Here is a 22,534-nt window from a genome sequence, read left to right as displayed (position 1 = left end):
ACAAGTAAGCAAACACTCAGACAAGCGACACTTGCAACTGTGCAAACACATACATATAAATTGTTGCATACATATGTACATATTTACACTTGCAAGCGCTGTGTGGCATGAATTACACTATTTTGCTTTCGCACACATATACAGTTGCATTGCTCTTTTCGTTATTGGCAACGCTTCGTTGAACTCGACAATCTGCATTTGCCGCTCCGCCCCCTTGCACCGTTAATGGCAGTCGTGGCTTCCTATCGAGCGGAAGTGCCTATGCGGTGGCTATAAATTTAGTGGCATTCCATCGTGCACACACATACACTTACACAAACCAACTGGAAACAGTACAATCAGTTTGTGTAGCTTGCCAAGAATTTCAGCAATTTATGGGTCACAGCGGTCGATGTACTAAGCTGCAGCTACAGCCGAAAAGCTTTTAATCAACAATTTCCAAAAAAATGTTGTATTTTCAAATAGTTTTGAAGTGATTTATTGTGCTAGTTTTTGAATAATTTGTGAAATACTCACATGTGCTTCAGATTTGATTGCGATTTGAAGTGTTTGACAATTCGAAATTTACTAAAAAATGGCTCAGTTGAGTAAGCAATATGATTCATAGCCCAGCCAATGCATCAAATTTGCAGTTTATCAAAATTATGAAGGGAGATTCTGAAATAAATCATTTTATAAATTTTTTGTAACAATATAAAAAAAAAATATAAAAAATATATTAAAATACTAAATTTTTCAAAATATATAAATATGTACTTATGCGTTTTTGCTGAAAAATATTAATATTAATATTTAAAATAGTATATTTAAATTAAAAAAAAAATCGCTAATAATTTTTATTAATTTGTATTACGAAAATGAAGCATTAACTCGCGAATACTATCAATCTAAAAAAAAAAAAATTTAGTTGGCAACTCTGCTAACATAAAATGAAATGTGGTAGTGGCAAACGTGAGCTTTATAAATTCTTAATTACTATCCATATACATTTTATGCTGCTCCTTATCGATTAGTCACTAAAAATTGCAATTTTCAACTGAAATAATAATTTTTTTCAATATATTTGAAACATTTTTTCTTTTGTAAAATAAATTCTAAATGGTACTTCTCTGATCTTTTAGACACATTGCCTTTAACTATACCATTTTTTCTAGTTATTTATCAATAGCTGATGAATAATCTTCACCGATAACACTGTGAAAAAAAAAATTTAATAAATTTTTTAAATAAAAAAAAAATATTTAATTTATAATATTTTAACTAAATTAAATATTTTATTAAATAATTATTACTTTTTTGTCATAAAATTCTAATTAAATTAAATTAAAATTAATTTTCTCTCATAGAAGTATTAAATTTCACAACTCGTTTTTCGCTGAGTGCACCTATGTAATCATCCTTAACTGTCACAGCTAACAAAATAGTTGTGTTGTGGTTTCATTTGCGGTTATAATTGCATACACCATGTAATATATAATATATTATATGTAACAATGCACCCATAAAGTCACCACGAGAGCATGTGCTGCTGCGCAATTTGCACTAGCTGCTATAGATATATTAATGCATTTATATATCTACAATAAGTGTAGTATAAGTGCGCTTGGACAATACGGTGTTTTAATAAAATTTCACTAAATCCCCAACAGAGACACTTCACACACCCGTACAATGCCACGGGCAGCCCTATTGGGCTTGGCGCATTTGTTATTTGCCATTGTATTGGGATTTTGTGCATGTATGTATAAGTGTCTAGGTATGTATACCGGCATGCCTAAACGATGCGTTGCAATATTTTGCATGCTGTATATACACATATTATATACATATGTATACATATATTTATAACTGTGTGTTGCTATTTATTTAATGCATTTAATTTGTATGTGCGTGCGTGTGTGTGTATCTTCTGAGTCATGTTTTGAATAATTAATGAATGAAAGCGCTACTGGGCAAAGCTTGTAACGTGTGTCCATGTTAACTGTCAAGCTTCATTGCACTTATGTACATTTTGATGTACATATGTACATATGTATGTGGTTATGTTGCTGAATTCATGAGTAGAATGCACTTTTGTGGTATAAAATGGATTTAAATTGCAGTTGCAAACAATTTATGCGCAAAGTTTTTGGGGGAATGTGCAAAGTAGCACACTGCGGTTATTCGTATGGAAGATTTAGTGCATATTTCAGTGAATTCAGGCTTTAAAAGCCTCCAGTATTTAGCTGATAATATGTATATGTTATTTTCTAGGAGGAAATGCGGTTAAATAGTTTAACAACTAATATTTATTTGATTTAAGGTTTAAAATGCTGAAAAATCCTAAATTTTCATGAAAAAACTGAAAAAAATCTAAAAAAAAATCAAAAAAATTAAATTTTAATAAAAAATATAAAAACAAATCATATTTATTTTTATTTTATTTAAGAGAAAAAAAAAATTTAAATTAATAATAAAATCTTTCATAATGTTTTCCAATTTATACTAACCTTTCTTCATCTGCTCTATTAAAATTTTAATGGATATAGAATATTGAAAATAATAATAATAATAATTGATACACCTTTATTATATAACATTTATTATATAACATCGTTTTTATTCATTTTCACCATTTTAACCCGTGTTTTACGCCACACTTATATTTGCTCCCTAGTATTGGCGCCAAAATGTAGGCAACACTTCTGCAAATATTTGATATTTATAATGTTCAAGCATTAATCACTTAGAAAATAGTAAAAATAAGTGTGGTAAAAGTGAGTTATTTTCAAAATATATAAACAAAATCAAAAACAAAATTATGTACACATAAAAAATTATAATTTGAAAATAAAATTCAAGATGTAACCTGAAAAATTTAATAAATTTTGTTCTTGACAATATTTAAAGCTGATAATTAGTTGATCAAAGTCAACATTTCTATTAAGCACTCTAACTTCTGCTTGAAGAACACACTCAATAAATCATTGTAATTTTTGTATGAAATTGTCGCAATAATGCTGTGTTATCAATTAATAAAAAGTTTGGTATATGCCTCAGGCTTTACTTTCGAATATTAACAACAACAAAAATTAAAAATATATATTTTATAATAATAATAATAATTCTTGAACATATTCCAACAGGTAGATTAAAATATATAATATAGTACAGTATCTTTACATATATATATATATATATATTTATATATATGTTTATATACATATACGAAACTCTGCAAGCATATTCCACCTTGCTTGCTGTGCAAAATGCCTTTAATTTTGCATCTCTAATGCCATTTTATTACCTTTGCTCTGGGCTATTTTTAATATTTCTCACCCGAAGGTAGCTGATAAAAATAAAAATAAAAAATACAATAAAAACGATAATCCGTAGAAGTTCAATGCCAAACAGCATAACGAAGCAGAAATATACATACACTCATATATAAATACATATATAAAAATTTTGGCGCTGCTTGAAAAAGACAAATTTCATTTCTTCTATTCCCTTTCAAACAATATTAAATTAATTGTCCATTTTTTCTCATTTCTTATTTAATTTAATTTATGATTGACATTACGCAATCTCTATTCTATGGGTAATACTAAATACTTCCAAGCGCACAACTGTCTTTTTATTAACAATACTCTACTGCATATATTATTTCGTTATTTTATTTTTATTATTTTTTGTTTTTGTATTTTATTTGACGATAATTGATAGCAAACTAACTGCTATGCTTTGCACAAACTACTATGTGCTGTGTATATACATATTCTAAGTATATATGTATGTATGTATGAAAATATTTACTTTGATGAGCAAGAGAGAATTTTTCCTTCAATAAAATACAAAAAAAAAAAAAAATAAAATAATTTCGAATTTTATTCGAGTTTGCAAAATTTGAATATGCTTTGGCTCATTTGTGTGCAAACACGTGCGAAGTTTTTTTCGCATTCCTTTTTGTTGTTGTTATTGTATTGTATTTATTTTTTGCACTATTTTGTACAATCACATTGAATATGTATGTATGCATGTGCTGTGTGTATTTGTGTAGAACTTTAGTTGATCAAAAGCAAGCTTTTGCATTTTTTTCTGTGCGCGCTGCCCATCGACAAAGCAAGCCAATTGAATATTTTGACAAATAAATTAGTCATGAAAAAAACTTTTCGCAATCGTTTGTAGCGTACGAAATACACAAATGTGTGTCGAGCAAACATTTCGCATAGTTTTTTATTACATACATATATTTTTAGTACAGACATACACTCTATATATATTTATGAGCGTTGCTCTCTGATTTGAATATCTTATCGCTTCATCAATACATCAATGCCACATACACACATATAACACACAAAAGAGCACACACAGCAAAAATAAACATACCCGTTAGCTAAGCATTGTTGATTTTTTTTCTTGAAAGTTCTTTAAATTAAAATTGGCAAATTCTATTTGAGCAAAAATAAAATAAAATACAAACATACATACATGAATTGTATGGGAAACGTGAATTCGCATAAGCAGTGGCAGCACAGCTATAAGCGCTCGTGGCAGAGAGGGGCAAAAGAAAGACATACATGTGCTTAGATACACATTTTAAATATGTATTTAAGCAACATTTGTTGAATATTGTTTGAACCCACTCACCACAAAAATTCGCAAAAAAATAAAAGTAAAAAAAGAAAGTGCAAAAAATAACAGAAATAAATAGCAAACGCAGCAACAAAGAAAAAAAAATGCAAATTAAATGTTGAATAAAAAATAAGTATAAAAAACTCATATAAAAAATTTCGAATGTGTGTGTATGTTCAAAGCAAGCTGCGACGACAGTTGGCAATTTTCTATTATTTCGTTTTTGCACAAAGCAGCTAATTCTATGGTTAGCTTGCTAGCAAACATTGTTCCACCTTCATTTATTTTGATATTTAACTAAATATTGTATGTATTTAGCTATGTATAGCTAAATATACGCGCACATGTATGTATGTATGTATGCCTGGACTACAGTGGGTTTGATGAGTAATGTTATACACTGGATAGCAAAACCTCAATATTAAAATAAAAACATTAAAATTATAATAAAAAAAAAGAAAATTTGTATAATATATTTTATATGATGTTATATAATAAAGAATAATAAAGTACATATCCAAAAACAAAATAGAAAATAAAAAAAAAATTAAAATAAAAAAAATTTAAAAAATTTTAAAAAATTATTTTTTGTTTCAATCATATTTCAATTAATTAAAAAAAATGTTCTAAATGAAAAAAGAAAATTATTAAATTAAAATTAAAAATTTAAAAAATTACTACTTAAAATAACTTTTCTAAATGAAAAAATGTATTAAATTAAAATTGAAAAATAAAATAAAAAATAATTTTTTTCACTTCAATATTTATAACCTCAAAAAAAAGTCATAAAATCAACTAAAATAAATGTATACCATTATTCTTTGCAGCTACTGTACATTTGCAAAAAACCTGTATATACATTTGTATCTGCGTATATATACAGTATTCATATTACTTAAGTGTTCACGCGCCGCTTTGGCTACACAGCAAACACTAATTGCCAGCATATACTAATGTATAACTATTGCACCTACATACACACACACCTATAGATATACTCGTTTGTCATATAAAGCAGCTGATTAAAATTTTTTCATAAAATTATTTATGTGTTCTAAATTTATTTGCACTGCTAACCCAGTTTGAACAAGTTTGTTGGAACAAAAAAATTATATTCGCGAAATTCTCTTTCATGCTGCAAAGCATTCTCAATAGTTTGCTGTTTCTACCTGCCGCTTCAATACGCTGGGGTTTGTTATCTTATAATTAGCGCGTAGCAAATTTATCAGTTACGTTTACTTTTTAATGGTAAATGTATATAGATATATAGTATATACTAGATATGAATATAAGAAATTCATTCACTTAAAACATAATCGTTTTTAGAGAGACAACTTTAGGCATACATTTATTAATAATATTGGACGTGAAATAATTTACGCCAAATATTGCTTAATGTGTAATAATAAATGTAAATCGAAGAGCTCAAAAAAATATTCTCACTTATTTCATAACATTTTTTTTTTTAAATAATAATTGAGGTAAAAAATAGATGGACAGCTGCCAGGTCTTTGCTACTATGAATATAATGCTCACTATGAATAATATGCCAGAAATACCCAGCAGGGATTAAAAGAAAAGAAGTGCATGCAGATGATATCATTATTTGCATAGATTTTTGCGGTGTTTTATGACTAAAGAACAGCTGCCTAGAAGTAGACCATAATTACTTTCTTTCTTATTACATAATCATTGAATGAGGGTTTTAAATACTTATGGATGTGTACCCATCAATTCCTCTTCGACAAATGTCGTTGATTATAATTTTAAAATATTATAAATTAGTTCTAGTTTCGATAAATATAATGGATAAAAATAAATGAAAACAACGTAGTATACATTTAGGCGCACGTACAATCTGAAAATATTTGTAAGACGAGTTTTCATCGGACTTCGAATGCAAATATTTCTACTTTAGAGACTATGATAAACGGAGAAATTACTTATTTTACTTATGACACTAAACGTTTTTTGGTTCAATACCCAGTCGACTGTTGTATAGTCTAATCTATAATTTTTTTAAATATTTTTATTTTTATTTCAACTAATTGCAGAACGCTAATATACATGTAATTCCTTCTAACCCAATATTATATGTAAGATTTATTTTCATATTTAATCGATTTTGTGCTTAATATACACAATTTTATTCTAAATTAATGAGATTAACACTACAATTGTTTACAAACGTTGTCTGTTCGTCAACTGCTTATCAGTTGCATTTTAGAACTGGACTACAACAACAAAGCGCTGACGTTATTACGCTAAATGCAAGATAAGTGCTCAATGTGCTCTAATCTGAATAGTCTATATTCGCCCTACAGGATCTAATAAGAGATTTGCAAATAATAAAAATAGTTGAAATAAGAAATAAAATAAAAATATATGTGTATAGGAAATAATGTCCGGTCTAATTGTGCTAGAAAAGTAGAGAATCAATAGAAGAATAGAGAATAACAGCGAAAGTATTTCAGCTTTTTCTCATACTCCACCGTGTAAATGTATACATACATACTAAAAATACAGCTTTATTTTGTAAATTGCGAAAAAGGGTGATCGGATATTCTATATATGTTGTACATACGTATATGTGATTTCATATTGTATTACCATAAAATAATAGAAAAAAATATTAATTTTGAAAGGTCGCAAGTTGCTCAAAATCTATAGAAATTTATGACGATTAAGTAAAAATACATAAACCTAACGTCATAGTTCCTGCGTCATATACATACATACAAACATACATAGAAAAGTATAAAGTTCAGTCGGCAGTCGGTCATTGGACAGCAAGACAAAGGAAAACGCAAAAAAAGGCCTCGAAATAGCTTTGCATGAATGGCAGGCAGTGAGATATTAGTGAATCGAACAAACAGCTGCGCGAACAGCAAGCTATATATATATGCATAAGTGTGGGTGGACCGACCGCAGTGTTGGTGGCGTATACGCAACGCGGCAGCTGTTGCCTCTTATTGCAGGCCGGCCAGCCCATTGTGCGTGAGAGCATAAAATAATTGCTAAAGCATACACACAAAAGCGGCAATCAGCTGCCGGCACGCACATACATACATACAAACATACAAACAAACATTTATGCTCAACACAAATTAGCGATCGCTGAGTAGCGTTCATTAGCAAAGCGGCATTCATTACGTTGCCGGCAAAGGCACGCACAAAGAAATGTGTGAAAAGTAAACGCACAAAACAAAAACAAAAAAAGTAAAAGAAGCGTCGCGCGAACGCCTACCGGCGGCGCGGAGTCAACGCACTTTGTACGCGTAATTTTTGCGAATTTGCCAAATTCATCATTTCTGTTTTCTTTTTTTCGTTCCTCTACAATTTTTCTTTTGTTTTGTTAACTATTTTCTATTTGAGTAGTGCTGAAATGCGCTCACGCACGCGCTCGTTCGCTCTCACAAACACTCTCTTTTCCATTCGCTAGCGCTAATTAAAGTGGTCTGTGAACTAGCGAAATCTAAGAGGAGAGCGCGCTGGTTCGAATTGTAGTTTCTTTCTTTTCTCTTTGTCGGCAGCAAAATTTTCGCAAATTGCGAATTTTTTTGTGAATTTCGCACTGAATGTGCGTTGAAACGTGCGTTAACCTATTTAGCGTTCATTGAACTCTGGCTCAAGGTAAATTTGACTAGCGTTTCCGCAAACGCTTACTTAGTGGCGTTTACGCATAGCTAGGCGTGCGTTGTTCATCAGTGCGCTGCGCAGCGAGCGTGTGAAAGGTAGACAGCGGGCTTACTACAGCGTTTGCTTGCTTGGTAGGTTTAGTAGGTGGCGGGGGGAGCGTGTTTCGCCGGCGTGCAAAGATTCGCAAGTGGTTGGCAGATCAACGCTGGTGATATGGTGCTCTACTTTTCCGACACATACAAACAGCTTTAGATTTGTGTGAGCGCGTGGCTTCTTCTTCTGTGTAGACGCTACGCATAATTCATGATTTCTGTTGTTTGCGCTTTCATTTTTGCACATTTTTGCGTGTTCACGTGTTGAGTTTATTTATTATTTATTTATTTTTTTTATGTGTACTACAATTTGTAAAATTGGGAGTGTACGTGTGTTTTGCGAATTTTGTGTAAATTTGTTTTGGTGTCAGTTCAATGAACTCTACAACACTTTTTATGATAATTTTTTTTTTGATGCAGAAAAAATGTATTTTTAATAAAATATTTAATTACATTTTTTTATAGTATCTAATAAACAAATAAAAATAGTGGCATTTAATTAAAACCTTTATAGAAAGTGAAGCTGAAGAGAATAATAATTTTTTTTTTTTTAATTTTGAGAAGAATTATTTTTTGAAATATTTTTCTCTTGCTTAATTTTATTATTTTTTAAATAATTTTTTTTATAAAAATAAATATTTAATTTAATTTTCTTCTCTTTGCTTTATAGAAATGGCGGAAGGCAATGGCGAACTGGTAGATGACATCAATCAAAAATCAGAAGATCGCGGCGATGGTGAAAGAACGGAAGATTACCCAAAACTCTTGGAATATGGCTTAGATAAAAAAGTGAGTACAGTAGATTACAAAAGTATAAGTTATATAATAATAAAGATTAAAGTCGCAAAATTTGTGTGTTTCTTCATATTGATATCAAATACAACATCATCCTAAATGTAGGCAACACTTTAAAAAAAAAAAAAATTATTTAAAAAATAGGAGTGTTATATTCCCATAGGCATACATAAACATAATAAAAATAAAATAATTTTTTTTTTCTAAAAAAATCTAAAAACAGAAATTATATAATTGAAATATATTTTAATGAAAAAAATTCAGAAAAATTATATTTTAAATTATTATTAAAAAAGCAAACTATTAATAATAATATTAATATTTTTAAAAAACTTTGAATCATACGGATCTAACATTTTCTACCCTTTTTTCGCACTTTATAGGTTGCCGGCAAACTTGATGATATTTACAAAACAGGTAAATTAGCGCATGTCGAACTAGATGAACGTGCGCTAGATGCGCTTAAAGAGTTTCCGGTTGATGGTGCCTTGAATGTATTGAGTCAGTTCCTCGAATCAAATTTGGAACATGTATCGAATAAGTCTGCGTATTTATGTGGTGTTATGAAAACCTATAGACAAAAAAGCCGCGCCAGCCAACAGGGAGTACCAACGCCAGCGACCACAGTTCAAGTGAAGGGACCGGATGAGGAGAAAATCAAGAAAATACTCGAAAGAACTGGCTACTCCTTAGATGTGACCACTGGTATGAAAAGCTTAAGAGATTTTTATACTTATATTCTCTATTAAATTTTATCAACTTAAAGGTCAACGCAAATATGGCGGACCACCACCCAATTGGGATGGCCCGACACCCGGCAATGGCTGCGAAGTTTTCTGTGGGAAAATTCCAAAAGATATGTTTGAGGATGAAATCATACCGTTATTTGAGGAATGCGGTACAATATGGGACCTTAGACTTATGATGGATCCGATGACGGGTACAAATCGTGGATATGCATTTGTTACCTTCACGACGCGTGAAGCGGCTTCAAATGCCGTACGACAGGTAGTTTGAAATTCATTTGCTTATTACAATAATACCTTACAATTAAAAAAAAAACACGTTAACTTCAGCAGATGCAATACAGTTTATTTTGTTGGCAAACGCTTTCATAAGAGTTGTTGCGTAAACAAAAGCTTATATACTATTTAGCAAAGCAGTATATATTTACTATTTATATACATACGTACATATATACTTATCATTGATTTATTTATTGTATTTCATACTATTATATATACTAGTATACAAAAATCAGTACGAAAACGCTTTAATCGATTCAACTATAATTTCTTTTCAATAGTATAATTTTAGGCACAAAATACATTTCTTTAGACTGAGACCCAACAAAATTATGCTTCGAAATTCATGTGACAAAAAATGCGCAAACAAAATTGTCAAAAAAAAATCGAAAAAAAAAACGAAAGCAGAAAAATACGCTTTCTGCAAAAAGTTGCTAAACAAAAATGTATATGTTTTGGATGATTTTAATCGGATTATCTACCTTCCGGCCACACTGAATTTGAACGATTAATTATTTTTCATGCAATTCGGCATAGAGTCCACGTTTAGCGACTCACGCTGTATACATTATTTATACGTAAAAGTTCTTTTCTTTTTTTCTAACTATACCGTTATATACTTAATTATATATTTTAAGCTATTTATATTTATTCGTATGTAAATTTTAAGTATTTACTATTTTTGTAGCTGCTTTCGCGTTCTCTCTCTCTCTCTCTGTACTTTACTGTACTTTTAAGTTGTACTTTATTACTGGAATCTTTGTTCTCTCAATTCTACAATACCGAGTAGTTGTTTTTTTACTTGCATTTGCATGCTGTTTCTTGTTAAAAAAAAATCAAAAAAACGAAGCAACAAACAAAAACAACAAAAAATACATGAAATCAACTGCCACATTTCGTAATTTATTTTAATTTCGAAAATTTGCGCGTGCAACTATTACGTATCGGATCCAACCAAAAACCAAGTGGCGAAATAAAAGTCTCCCAACTACAAAAAAAAACGACGAAAAGCGAAAAATCCATATATTTTTTTAATTAATTTTTTTAAATTTGAAATGCTAGTTTAGTACACCAAATTTTTGAACCGAAACCAAAAAAAGAAAACGATTTGAAAAGAAGTCTCGTATGCCGTCAAACCACAACCCTTTCGCCACTTCCGTTTAAGTAGTTTAGTTGCCTGACCCCCTACCAAACCCCACTTTAACCTTAATGTAGTTTAATGAATATACTTTTTTTTTCAATTTCATAAATATTTATTATTTTTACTATTATTTCATAGAATTTTTGTTTTCTGCGAAAAGTATGCATATAAATAATAAATAATTAATAATTATTAGCATTATTTTGGGGCCTAACATAAGTTTCGACTGCAACAACTGGCGAAAATAAAAGCGAAAAAGCAACATGCGACGAAATTCAAAATTAAAAGTGAAAAAAATTCAAAATTCAAAAATAAAAACAAAAATCAAAAACGCAAAAAATTGTACTTCGAAATTTTTGTAGTAACGATTTCTCCTCTTTGCAACCACTCTGCGTACCCTATCAACGTTGCTGCCTCTTGCATCTCTTCCATTTTACTTGAATACAAAATTTCTTAAGCTTGTGTAGTTCCTTGCGTACATACAAACAAACATTCATACTTACATACTTACTATTAGGTTAGTATTTTATTGGCTGTGCTTAATTTACAATTTCTGCCACTTTGAATTGCTACGAAAATGGTAATTGATTAAGTAATTAATTAAACATAATTAAATGACGTTCATAAAGTAGTTAAAGAAAAATTGTCTGGTTTTATTTTTTTCAATTGCGAGCATGTCCTCTACTAAAGTAACAACTTATGAGAAAAAAATCTATATTATTAATGTCCCTTTGTTTATCTTATTTCCCCTAAAATTTTCCCAAAACTAACGACTTAAGCAAAATTACGCTCACTTTGGAAATGAAAAAGTTGGCTTTCGAAAGTGTTAAAAATAATAAAAAATTAAAAACAAAGTGAAATTAAAATTCTAAAGAAAAGTGAAATTAAATCATTTCGGCTAACCTATTAACCATCTACAACTTGTTTCGGCACTGTTCTCATCAAATCACCTAAACTTGAAAATTCTTCAGCTATACAAATCGAACAGAACTGGTAATTGTGTACGTTCAGCACTTTACAAAACACACACATACATTCTTCCCGAAATATCCCAAAAATTTCCGTTATAATAAATTAAATTATGTAGTTTATTTCCAATTTTTTATAAATTATTTAAGAGAGAAATTATTTTACTTATCATCCCTACCATATTCACCTTAGCTCAAAACAAATTTTATTCTTCATAAAATTTTTTTTTTCATATGGCAACACTGTTATTGTCTAATTTTTTCCCTCGTACAAATTACCTTTTCATTTTTATTGGCAACCCTAACCTTATATTGTTTTATCCGTACAAATTATATTTAATTTCTATTGGCAACCCTGTCGTTATCATTTTTTTATTCCATAAAAATTACATTTTTAATATTTTTGGCAACCCTATCTTTATTCAATTTTATTTTTCACAGTTGAAATTATATTTTAATTTCTATTGGCAACCCTACGCATCACAAAACTCCTTTATCTCCCCTCTTTATCTCACCTCTTTATATTCCTTCCTTCCATTTGCATTATTTGAAACCTTTTTATTTTTTCATTTTATTACTAGAAGACATACATTATGAATTTATTATACTACCATTTCTGCTCAGTATTTTCATTATCATTTCTTAATGTTTTTTTTTTTATTTTACCATTTTGTTTATTAAATATTTATTTATTTATTTATTTTATTGTATCTCGTTTGTTATTATTATTGAAAAAATTCCTACCAACTACAACTGCATTACATTTACATTTACTACAAACTGCTACAAAATAAAAAAAATTAAAACAAAAAAACAACTACATTGACAAACAACAACAAACGCTTAAAAAACACATATAAATATTTGTATACATATTCCCCATCTACAGCTCGATAATCACGAAATAAAACCTGGCAAGTGTCTAAAAATTAACATTAGCGTACCGAACCTGCGCCTATTTGTAGGCAACATACCCAAGTCGAAAGGCAAAGAGGAGATTTTAGACGAATTTGGTAAATTAACAGGTAAATTCAAAATGAAATTTTTTTCTAAAATTTAATTTGTATAAAAAAAACTTGAAATTAACCGTAAGTACATATGCGTATGTGGTGGAATTTGGTCAGAAATAATATGCAAAGAAAAAATAACAAGAAAATTATGAATTTTAAGTTAAAAAAATTATTTTGAAAAATGAAAAACGGATGTAAAAAATATCAGTTACGAAAAAAAATATATTTACAAAAAATCAAAACAATGATACAATTAAAACCCGATAAAAGTTTAGTGTGAAATCAGTAACAATAATACATTCATGCAAATTATGGAACCTCATATGTGTAAATTTTCATTTTTTCGCAATACCAATATAAAAGAATCGCTGGTTATTCAACCATATACAATATATTTCTTTAATCATTCAATAAATCAGTCATCTTTGGATGCAAAACTCTATGCTATAACTGGGCTCAGAAAGGTCCTAATCAATAAAATAGTGTAAATCATTGAATGAGTGAATATATATGCTACCTGAATGTATACAAGTCATCAACAGCCTTCTAGTAATATTTTTGTATTAAAATTTTATAAAAAAAAATTATAATTCTAATTTTTAGTAGCAACAAATTGTTCATAACATGGTTGAGAAGTCTAGAATAATATTTTCTAAGGTATTTTGAACTTTTTTTTCGAAATAACCCTCTACTAGTAAAAAATAAAATAAAAAAGAAGCTGTGACTTCAATAATATGTGTCTTGAAGTTTATTATGTACATATATAGAGCTTCAAATATATGTTTATATATGTATATATGTATTGTACAAATATTCGTACTCTGAAGTAAATAACAAATCATGACAAAATATTTAATATAACACCTAGAGTAAAATAAATTTAAAATAAATATCTGTAAAACAAAGAAAAAATGTAAAAAAAAGTATCAAATATTTCATTTTCAACTTACACAATTTTGCATATTATTACAACAAATTCCATTACAATAACGCATAAATGCGCGTAGCGAGAATGCAGAAGCGTTCAATTTTAATTGGCTTGTAAAATACAAAAATCCAATTGGCTTTAAGATTGGCTCACACCCAATTGGCGAATGTGTAAATCGGCGTCAACGAACATAAATTACAACAAAGTGTATGTAGATATGTTTCTAAAAAAAAATAAATGAAACATGTGCAAATGAAGCATGGGGGTTAATTGATAATTAAAAGGCAAATAAAATAGTGTTTAACTGCTATAAGAGCAATCAACGAGATTGTTATAAAAATAATAACAATAATTTTTTTAAAACTATTTTTTTTTAATTAAAATTTAATTTCGAATATTTAAGTCATTATTTTTATTTTTAAGAAAAACCTCATCAAAATTGTTTAAACCTTAATCCCACCCATAACACATAAAAAATTTAACAACCTCACTCACGAATATCACAATTTACATTGATTGTCGCACATTTAATTAACCGTTATACTCACCGTCCAAAATTACCAATTATCACTTTGTTATATACATATTTGTATAATATTATTTTTTTTTTTTTACTGAAACCACTGAGACTCTTTTCAAATGCGTACCTAACCGAAATCACCTTTTCTGTGTAATTCACCTCAAAAGCTTTAAGTTACAACAAAAAATACTAGAAAAGAAGCGCACTCACACATTGGCATGCAATTGCTAGCTGCCACATGTACATACACATACAAACGCAAACACTCTTGCAATTATGTTGCGAATGCACATCTCACGCCCTAACGCACACATACATACAAACATTAAATTAATACACACACCTCATGCACACACTGGCTTTGTGTCGCACCACTCAAATTCAAATTCAAATTGAATGCACACAAATGCAATGTTAGCGCGTTCACTGTGCAAACGCTTGAAGTTCGTCAAATATTTTTTTTCTTGTGAAAGCTTAGAAAATCCACCATGAAAAACTGCAACAACAAAAAAGCAAACGAAATTCAGCAACGACAAAGATATCTCCAGTCATTAACTCTCAAAAAAAAAGACAAAAAATTATGGAAAATATAAAAGAAATGCTAAAATTTTAAATATAAAAAACTGAAAACAAAAAAAAAATTACAAAATTTTTGCATCAATTTTTCTTCCTAACTTAGTTCATATTAACTAGCATAAATTACTACATACATACATTATATTTATAGATATTTGTAAATCTTTAAGCAATCGAGTTTTCAGCAGTCAGTTTGTTTTTGGTTTAAATTATGGATTTACTTTTGATTTAGTGTAAATATTTTCGGTTCATTAATTTCAGTTATATGAAATTATTTATAAATTTATAATTCCGGATATCGGAGTACAGAAAATATTTACTTGAAGTCAACTTGATTAACAGAAACTAGTATATACTTCAGATTAGTACAATCAAAAGTTAGGTAAGATCTATCTTGATTCCATCTATGTTCGCCACTAAACCATTTTAACCTCAATGAAACATTTCCACAAGGCAAGCGCCTCGATAGATTTCTTCCATTTTTAATATTAAATCAATATACAATTAATGATAATAGGTCCATTCAGTTTTGTTAAGATATCTAGCACATTGAACCGATAAGATAGAGATAGATAAGATATTTTGGTATAGGGAATAAGCGGAACCGATATGCGTAGCAGATTTAGATCACTGTTTTCACAAATAAGAAATAATATTAATAATTTTTTAATTTTATATTCGACATCTTTGCTGATGTCTGACTTTGAGCCAGCACTGACAAAGGCAAAAAAGCTGATGATAATCAAATAAGGAAATCAGATAAGGATCCGATGATTACAATTTTTGAAATATATTTAGAGGATATTAACACTAGAGTATATCAAATTTCGTTTAGATCACGCTTGGGAACATCGCTAAAAGGTTTCCACTGAGAATAAATCATTTTAAATTTTCAAAAATTATTTAAATTAAAAAAATATGTTTTAGGCATGTAGTTATCACGCCACAATTCTGGAATTACTTTACCTTAGAAAATAATTACATTTTGTTAACAAATCATGCTCTAATAACCCGAGAGCCTGGCTTCAAATAGCCTTTAAATTAATTGTGACTAATGAAAATTAAAAAACAAAATTTATCAATTCATTGAATTAATTATTGGTTCATATTAAAAATAATACAATCTAACATGACTACTGAAAACTCGCCATACTAACTAAAAATTATGCTCACTTCAATTCATTTGGATTTTTCTTTTTTATAATGCATACATATTTACACATTTCGAAAGTATTTTTTTTTTATAAAATTTTTATGAAATTATTTTTTGAAAATGTTATTGCTAACAATTATGCATACATACATAGAATGTTTCAAGCGTAATAGCTTGTATAGCGCAATTAAGTAAATGAGAAAGTAGTAGCATACAAAGTTGATTGAAATGATGTTACTCATACGCCATGCTGATCGCCTGACGGTTGTAGTTATTCAATATTAATAGAAATTTTTCGAATTTTCATAATTTTTGTTTAAAAAATTACATTTTGTGGTTAATTTGAATGAGATGAATAATTTTTTTTTCGAAAAAAAAAATTAATACATAACTGAAATGCACTTAAAAAATATTTTAATTACAATTTTGAAACACTTTAAGGCAGCAATGTAATATTTTTCGATAATTTGAGTTATAATACGCTCATTGCTGACTTTTTGAGATTATTGCCGCCTTTCTTGATTTATTGAAGCCGGCAATAAGCGAAAATACTGAAATACATTTTCCATACAAAAGCATTTGAAAATATTTTAGAAAATCATTAGTTCTATGTATGTACGAAAAGCAAGAAATTTCAATATTTAATATGTATGCGTTTCACAATTTATGCATAAATAGTGTATTTTATAAAAGAGTGTATTCTACGAAGTTCGTATTTAAGTAGCAGAGAAAATCTGAAAATTACTTAAACCGTTTTATTTGAATTATATAAACATTTTTTTGGTACGAAATATATAACTGTGACTGTTGGAAATTTTTGAAGTACATACATACAATAATCATACATTATTTATTTACTTAAAATATTATCCTTCCTTAATCACATTAAAAAACACGATTAATTAGATTTTTTCTGAAACTTGAAATTGTTTTTGTACTTTAATTACGTTATATTTGGCACGATACTTCAAAAGCTAAAGCAAGATCAAATATGTATATTATATGTAATCTCATAAACTTCTATGTATCTATTTATAATTTCAAATTACAATTTTTTTTTCGAAATTGTAATTAGATCAAGAAAATAAAAACCCACTCTCCCGAACAACAACAACCCCCCAATAAAAAAAAGTTACAAAATTATTTGGTAAAAACAAATGAAATTCAATATTTTTTGTGTGAACTTTTGACAATTCCAGCTAAATGATTTTGAAATTCGGAAAGGCAAAAAGATTGGTGTTACGATATCATTTAACAATCACCGACTTTTTGTCGGCAATATTCCTAAGAATAGAGATCGTGACGAATTAATTGAGGAATTTACCAAACACGCACGTAAGTGGTACATTTCAAAATCATAACCAAAAACCAAAAAAAAAAAAAAACAACAAAATTAAAGTCAAATAAAATTCAACACCCAATTACCTGCTACCACTTATCCTACCCAAAACCATTATCAATATATAATCAGATATGCATTAGTAGTAAAACGTCCTTAAACCACCGAAAAAACAAACTCCTTAAATGTATGTATTACTCAGCGCTAAATTTAGTTAAGCAACAAAATTAAAAAAAAATCCGAATTTTTTAAGATTCGAAAATGGTTAATGTGAGTTGAAAGCCCGCTATGTATACATACATACAAACAGACAGACACTACATACATATGCATAGCGTGTGTAGTATATAGTGAAGAAATTATGAATATTCTCTGCCATGCATGACTTTCTATACTCTTACTTCACCTTCAATTCGCAATACACCATTTTGAAACTGTGATGAATTGGTTAACCGTTATAATTGGCGTATATCGAAAAGTGAAAAAGCACATTTTGTTAGCGTCAGTTGCAGAATATTCAAATAAAATATTGAAAAATTATAATGTGACAAACTACAATTGGTGTGTAACGTATAAGAAGAAGAAGACTAAGCCTGGGTAAGCGCCATACAAAGAGGCTCTACAAAGCGTCAAGCTGTAAAGCGTCGCCTTGAAAAACATACGAGCTGTACAAATTGAAACGAATTGGATTTTTGTTTTGCAATTTTCGCTTTAAAATGCTGCGTACAAATCGAAAAAAAAAATTTTTTTGAAAAAAAAAGCCAAAACAAAAGCGCAAATTAAAAAATTTCAAAAAGAAAAATTTTAAATAAAAATAATATATTAGTTCTTTAGCATTTGCGCTTTTGTGCTGGCACCAAAATTAGTAGCGTGTGTGTGTGCTTGTTACAGCACGAGATCCCTTCCATTTCACATGAACGAATTATGTGCGAAATTATTAGAAAATACAACAAAAATTATATGAATATTTTCTTTTTAAATTGTACAATTATGAAATTGAAAACTGTAGCTAACAATTAACATATGGAACAATCAGTGCGCTGAGTTTAAGCAAAATCTGAAATGCAAAAATTTCTTCAAAAAAAAAAAACAAAGCATCGAAAAATCATTGCCAAAATTTTTGAATATTTTTTTTTTATTTAGAATTTTAAAATTATGAAAAAATTATAGTCTAAAGCTACGAAACACTTTGTCATCTGTGTTTTTTGGTTTGGTCCCCGATTTCAATAAGCAGACGCGGTGATGCAACGGTAAAAGCTCAAAGTATGCACAAAAATTAATTATTTTGTATTCTGTTATATATATTTTTGTAAAAATTACGCATTAAGAAAGTCTAATTTGTATTGAAATTAATTTTGAAAACTTATATAATGGAAAACTAATTGCTACGGTGTAAAAAGCGCCATTTCTAGTAAATTATTGAAAAAATTCTATATACACAGTTGTAAACTTACTTGATGAAAGTTATATAAAACTGTTTTAAAAATGCTAAAAATCGATTTTTAGTATTCGAAAATAACATAACATCACCAAAACAGTGCCAAATATTTGCTACAGAAACACTTACAGCAACAGATGCGCCTATAACATAGTAACAGAATTAAAAACCGAAAGCAGTTGTATGGTCTCTGTTTCTGTTATAAACTCTGTTTTGAGTACTGCCGTAATTTTAATTTGGAAATTCATCTCAGCATAAATAGCAACATGAAGTAGATCCTAATGCCACTTTTAACATTAACAGACTCAGTAACAGCATATACAGTAACAGAGATTTTAACAGCATAAAGTAATTGTAGTGATACGGTTTCTGTTTCTGTTGCAAATGCTGTGTTATTTTCTGTTTTTCAGTATAAGGACAGAAATATGTAACTAAAATCGAATTTATAAAGAGAATTAAAATACCTGTTTTAATATTATAAAATAAACTGGTTTTAAAATAATAAAAATAAATATTTGAACTATGTAATATATTGGAAGGAAAAAATTTGTTCTTGCGCCTTAAGAAATATAACAAAAAACAATGTACGTTATTACATACTTTTGTTAAAAACATAAAGGCATAAAAATTAATATACATTTTCATAAAAAGAAGTTGAGCTTGAATTAGACTTTGCATCACACCAAGTACCTGCAAAAAAAAATACAAATAAATGTTGCTCGATATAGCGGATGACTTTATAATAAACTGGCTTATTGAACACTAGTACTTAACCTCAAAAATTGAAATTAGAATATTATTATGAAAATAAGATAAATTCGTCAGCACATTAAAAAAATTATTAAACCTGAACTTTGGAAACATAAAAGTATTAAAAAGTTCGCGCTATCGAGCCACGTTTGTTTTAGTATCAAAACACTAGCAGAATATTTATTTGGAAAACTGTGTTTAATTAGAAATAAATTTATATTTATTATGAAAACAAATTATAAAAAAAAAAATAAATAATTGTCTAGCTACAGCTATAAAATTACCCAATGACAAATGAAACTATATTTTTGTTTCACATTTCCAATTGTTTAGTTATAACTCTATATATCTCTCTCTATCTCTATTACCACTGTGTCTTTGTGTCTTTCTTCCCCACTTTGATTTTGTTATGCGTTACTTTATATCATTCGTGTATTCATGAAAAGAGCAGATCAGAAAAAAAAGGAGCGCCAAAAGCGTTAATGCTAATTAGTTACTTAATTAGTACAACAAGGATTGCCAGCTTCGCATTTCAATTGCCACATACCTAGTAGTAAATACAACATCAACAACAATAAGAATGTCAAAGAATATAACTAAACATGAATTTATTTAACTAAAAAATATAATTAAACAATATTGAATATTCGGTCCATTGAGCAAATTTGTTAATTTCGAGTGAATTAACTCAAAGCAAAAAACATATGGTAATGACTGGAGAAATACTATTTAGTACTATATGAAAAAAATAAACAACAAAACAATTTGTGTTTAACCCATAAACTCCCAAATGAACTCCTTGTCCACAATCAAATCAGACGATTAGTATAGCTCTAAACAAACCTGTGTACATTATTCGTAACATTCGAAGATTTGATATGAAATCATTAAATTATGAACCGAATCAAGAGAATTTTTTTATTAAGAGTTAAAACCAAAATTAAAAATATTTTCTGTTTTTCTAAATGTGGTGAATCATATTTCAAATATCAAAAATTAAAAAAAAAGTATTTTTGAGGTTAATGCTATATTCTTACAAAGAGATATAAAAATTGGCAACCAAAATTCGCTTTGTTCTTAAAGTGCGCATAAAATTCTGAAATAAATTTCAATATTTTTTTGTTTTTGAAAAAAGTAAATAAATTGATTAAATTAAAGACTCTATGAAAAAGTCCTTAAATGCAAAGCGTCTACTACTTACGAGTCGAATATATTAAAATAAAAACATTTTCGAATATTTAAAATAGTTTGTATTTCTTTTCAACTGATTTTTTAAAAAATATTTCGTCTCGTAACAGCGAAAATAAAAAGTAAATCGTTTTCATTAAAACCTTTTAATGCAATACAAAAAATAATAAGAAATAAATAAAAATTAATTTAATTTAATATATTAATTTAGGGAAAAAGTTCAAAAATACCCAAAAACGCATTCAAGGACTAAAAATACTTCAAGTTAATATTCGAAAATTATTTTTCTTTTGTTTTTTGCGTTAATGCCTAAATGTGTCTCCATTTGTATACAATATAAATGTATATATGATATTCCCGAACTTATTTGAATACATATGAAACATATACGTAATTCTAAACCACTTGTATGACTCATCTGTGTTTTATCTACATATATTAGGTACATACGACATACATTAATACCTACATATATTTATTATATACGATATATATCAATAAATGTTTTCTTTGGATACTATGGTTTCACTTGGTGTCTCTAGTTTTAAACGAAAATTCAACTTGGTTATGTACACGAACACACCACTTAATCAATATTACTATGTATATGGTTATATTATATACAATATTTAAGCAAAAAATAAAAAAATAAAATAAATGTATGTAGCATATATGTAAATTTTTTTAGGCAATATAATTCGACATCAATTTTTGATTAGATGTGCATTTGTGAATTATTATTTTTTTTATTATTTTGCGGTTAGGTTTTTAAGACTAAAAAATTATTATATGGAAAATTTAGACTTAAAAATGTTAAGCAAACAAATTTTGGCATTGGTTTTTCACACGTTCAAAAAAAAAAAAAAACAATAATTAAAAGCAAACGAAAAATTAAACAAAAAAATTATTTTAAGCATTTTGCACATTCATAAATGTATTTTGCTCTGTATGTGCAATTTATTGATTGTTGTCTATATATAGTACATAAATTGAATTGAATCAAAATGAAATGCGTGAAAATTCACTATTTTGCATAACAACGCCCCCGTCCTAATGCTTGTGATGTGAAATTTTGCAATTTTCGGTGCTTCTTACTCTTTAACCTTTGGTAAAGACACTCATGTAGTCAACTCATGAGTATGTGTTCAACAGCAATTTGAGAGCATCTAAGTAGGAGTAACATTAAGCGCTACTCCCGTTATTTGCTATTATCCTCTCCATATGTTATATAATCATAAATTATTTGTTGTATTTTTTAATAAATTTCCACGAATATTACCCAGAAATTTTCTTGAATTTACTTAGTAAATTATTAACAATTTTACTAATGATTTTTTCGCAATTTGTTTTTGTTT

The 22,534-nt window shown here is 28.3% G+C and overlaps 1 protein-coding gene across 26 annotated transcripts in view; it reads left to right on the top strand.

Moving 5' to 3' along the window:
- LOC105216098 (heterogeneous nuclear ribonucleoprotein R) overlaps nucleotides 1–22,534 on the top strand; it is a 127,595-nt gene that overhangs the window by 82,209 nt on the left and 22,852 nt on the right. For 21 of the 26 annotated variants that reach the window (XM_029042785.2, XM_029042780.2, XM_029042784.2 and 18 more), the window contains exons 2-5: nucleotides 9,019–9,137; nucleotides 9,527–9,848; nucleotides 9,910–10,151; nucleotides 13,167–13,302. In XM_029042785.2, coding sequence (XP_028898618.1) covers nucleotides 9,019–9,137; nucleotides 9,527–9,848; nucleotides 9,910–10,151; nucleotides 13,167–13,302 — 819 coding nt within the window. Of the gene's footprint in view, nucleotides 1–9,018; nucleotides 9,138–9,526; nucleotides 9,849–9,909; nucleotides 10,152–13,166; nucleotides 13,303–17,663; nucleotides 17,800–22,534 lie in introns of all 26 variants that reach the window. The other 5 variants (XM_029042797.2, XM_029042781.2, XM_011190384.3 and 2 more) reach the window with 1 other exon arrangement.

The sequence above is a fragment of the Zeugodacus cucurbitae genome, chromosome 2 (genome assembly GCF_028554725.1).
Source record: "Zeugodacus cucurbitae isolate PBARC_wt_2022May chromosome 2, idZeuCucr1.2, whole genome shotgun sequence".
In the NCBI taxonomy this organism is placed as follows: domain Eukaryota; kingdom Metazoa; phylum Arthropoda; class Insecta; order Diptera; family Tephritidae; genus Zeugodacus; species Zeugodacus cucurbitae.
The sequence above is the reverse complement of the archived record's forward strand: the minus strand, read 5'-3'. Positions and strand labels throughout refer to the sequence as shown.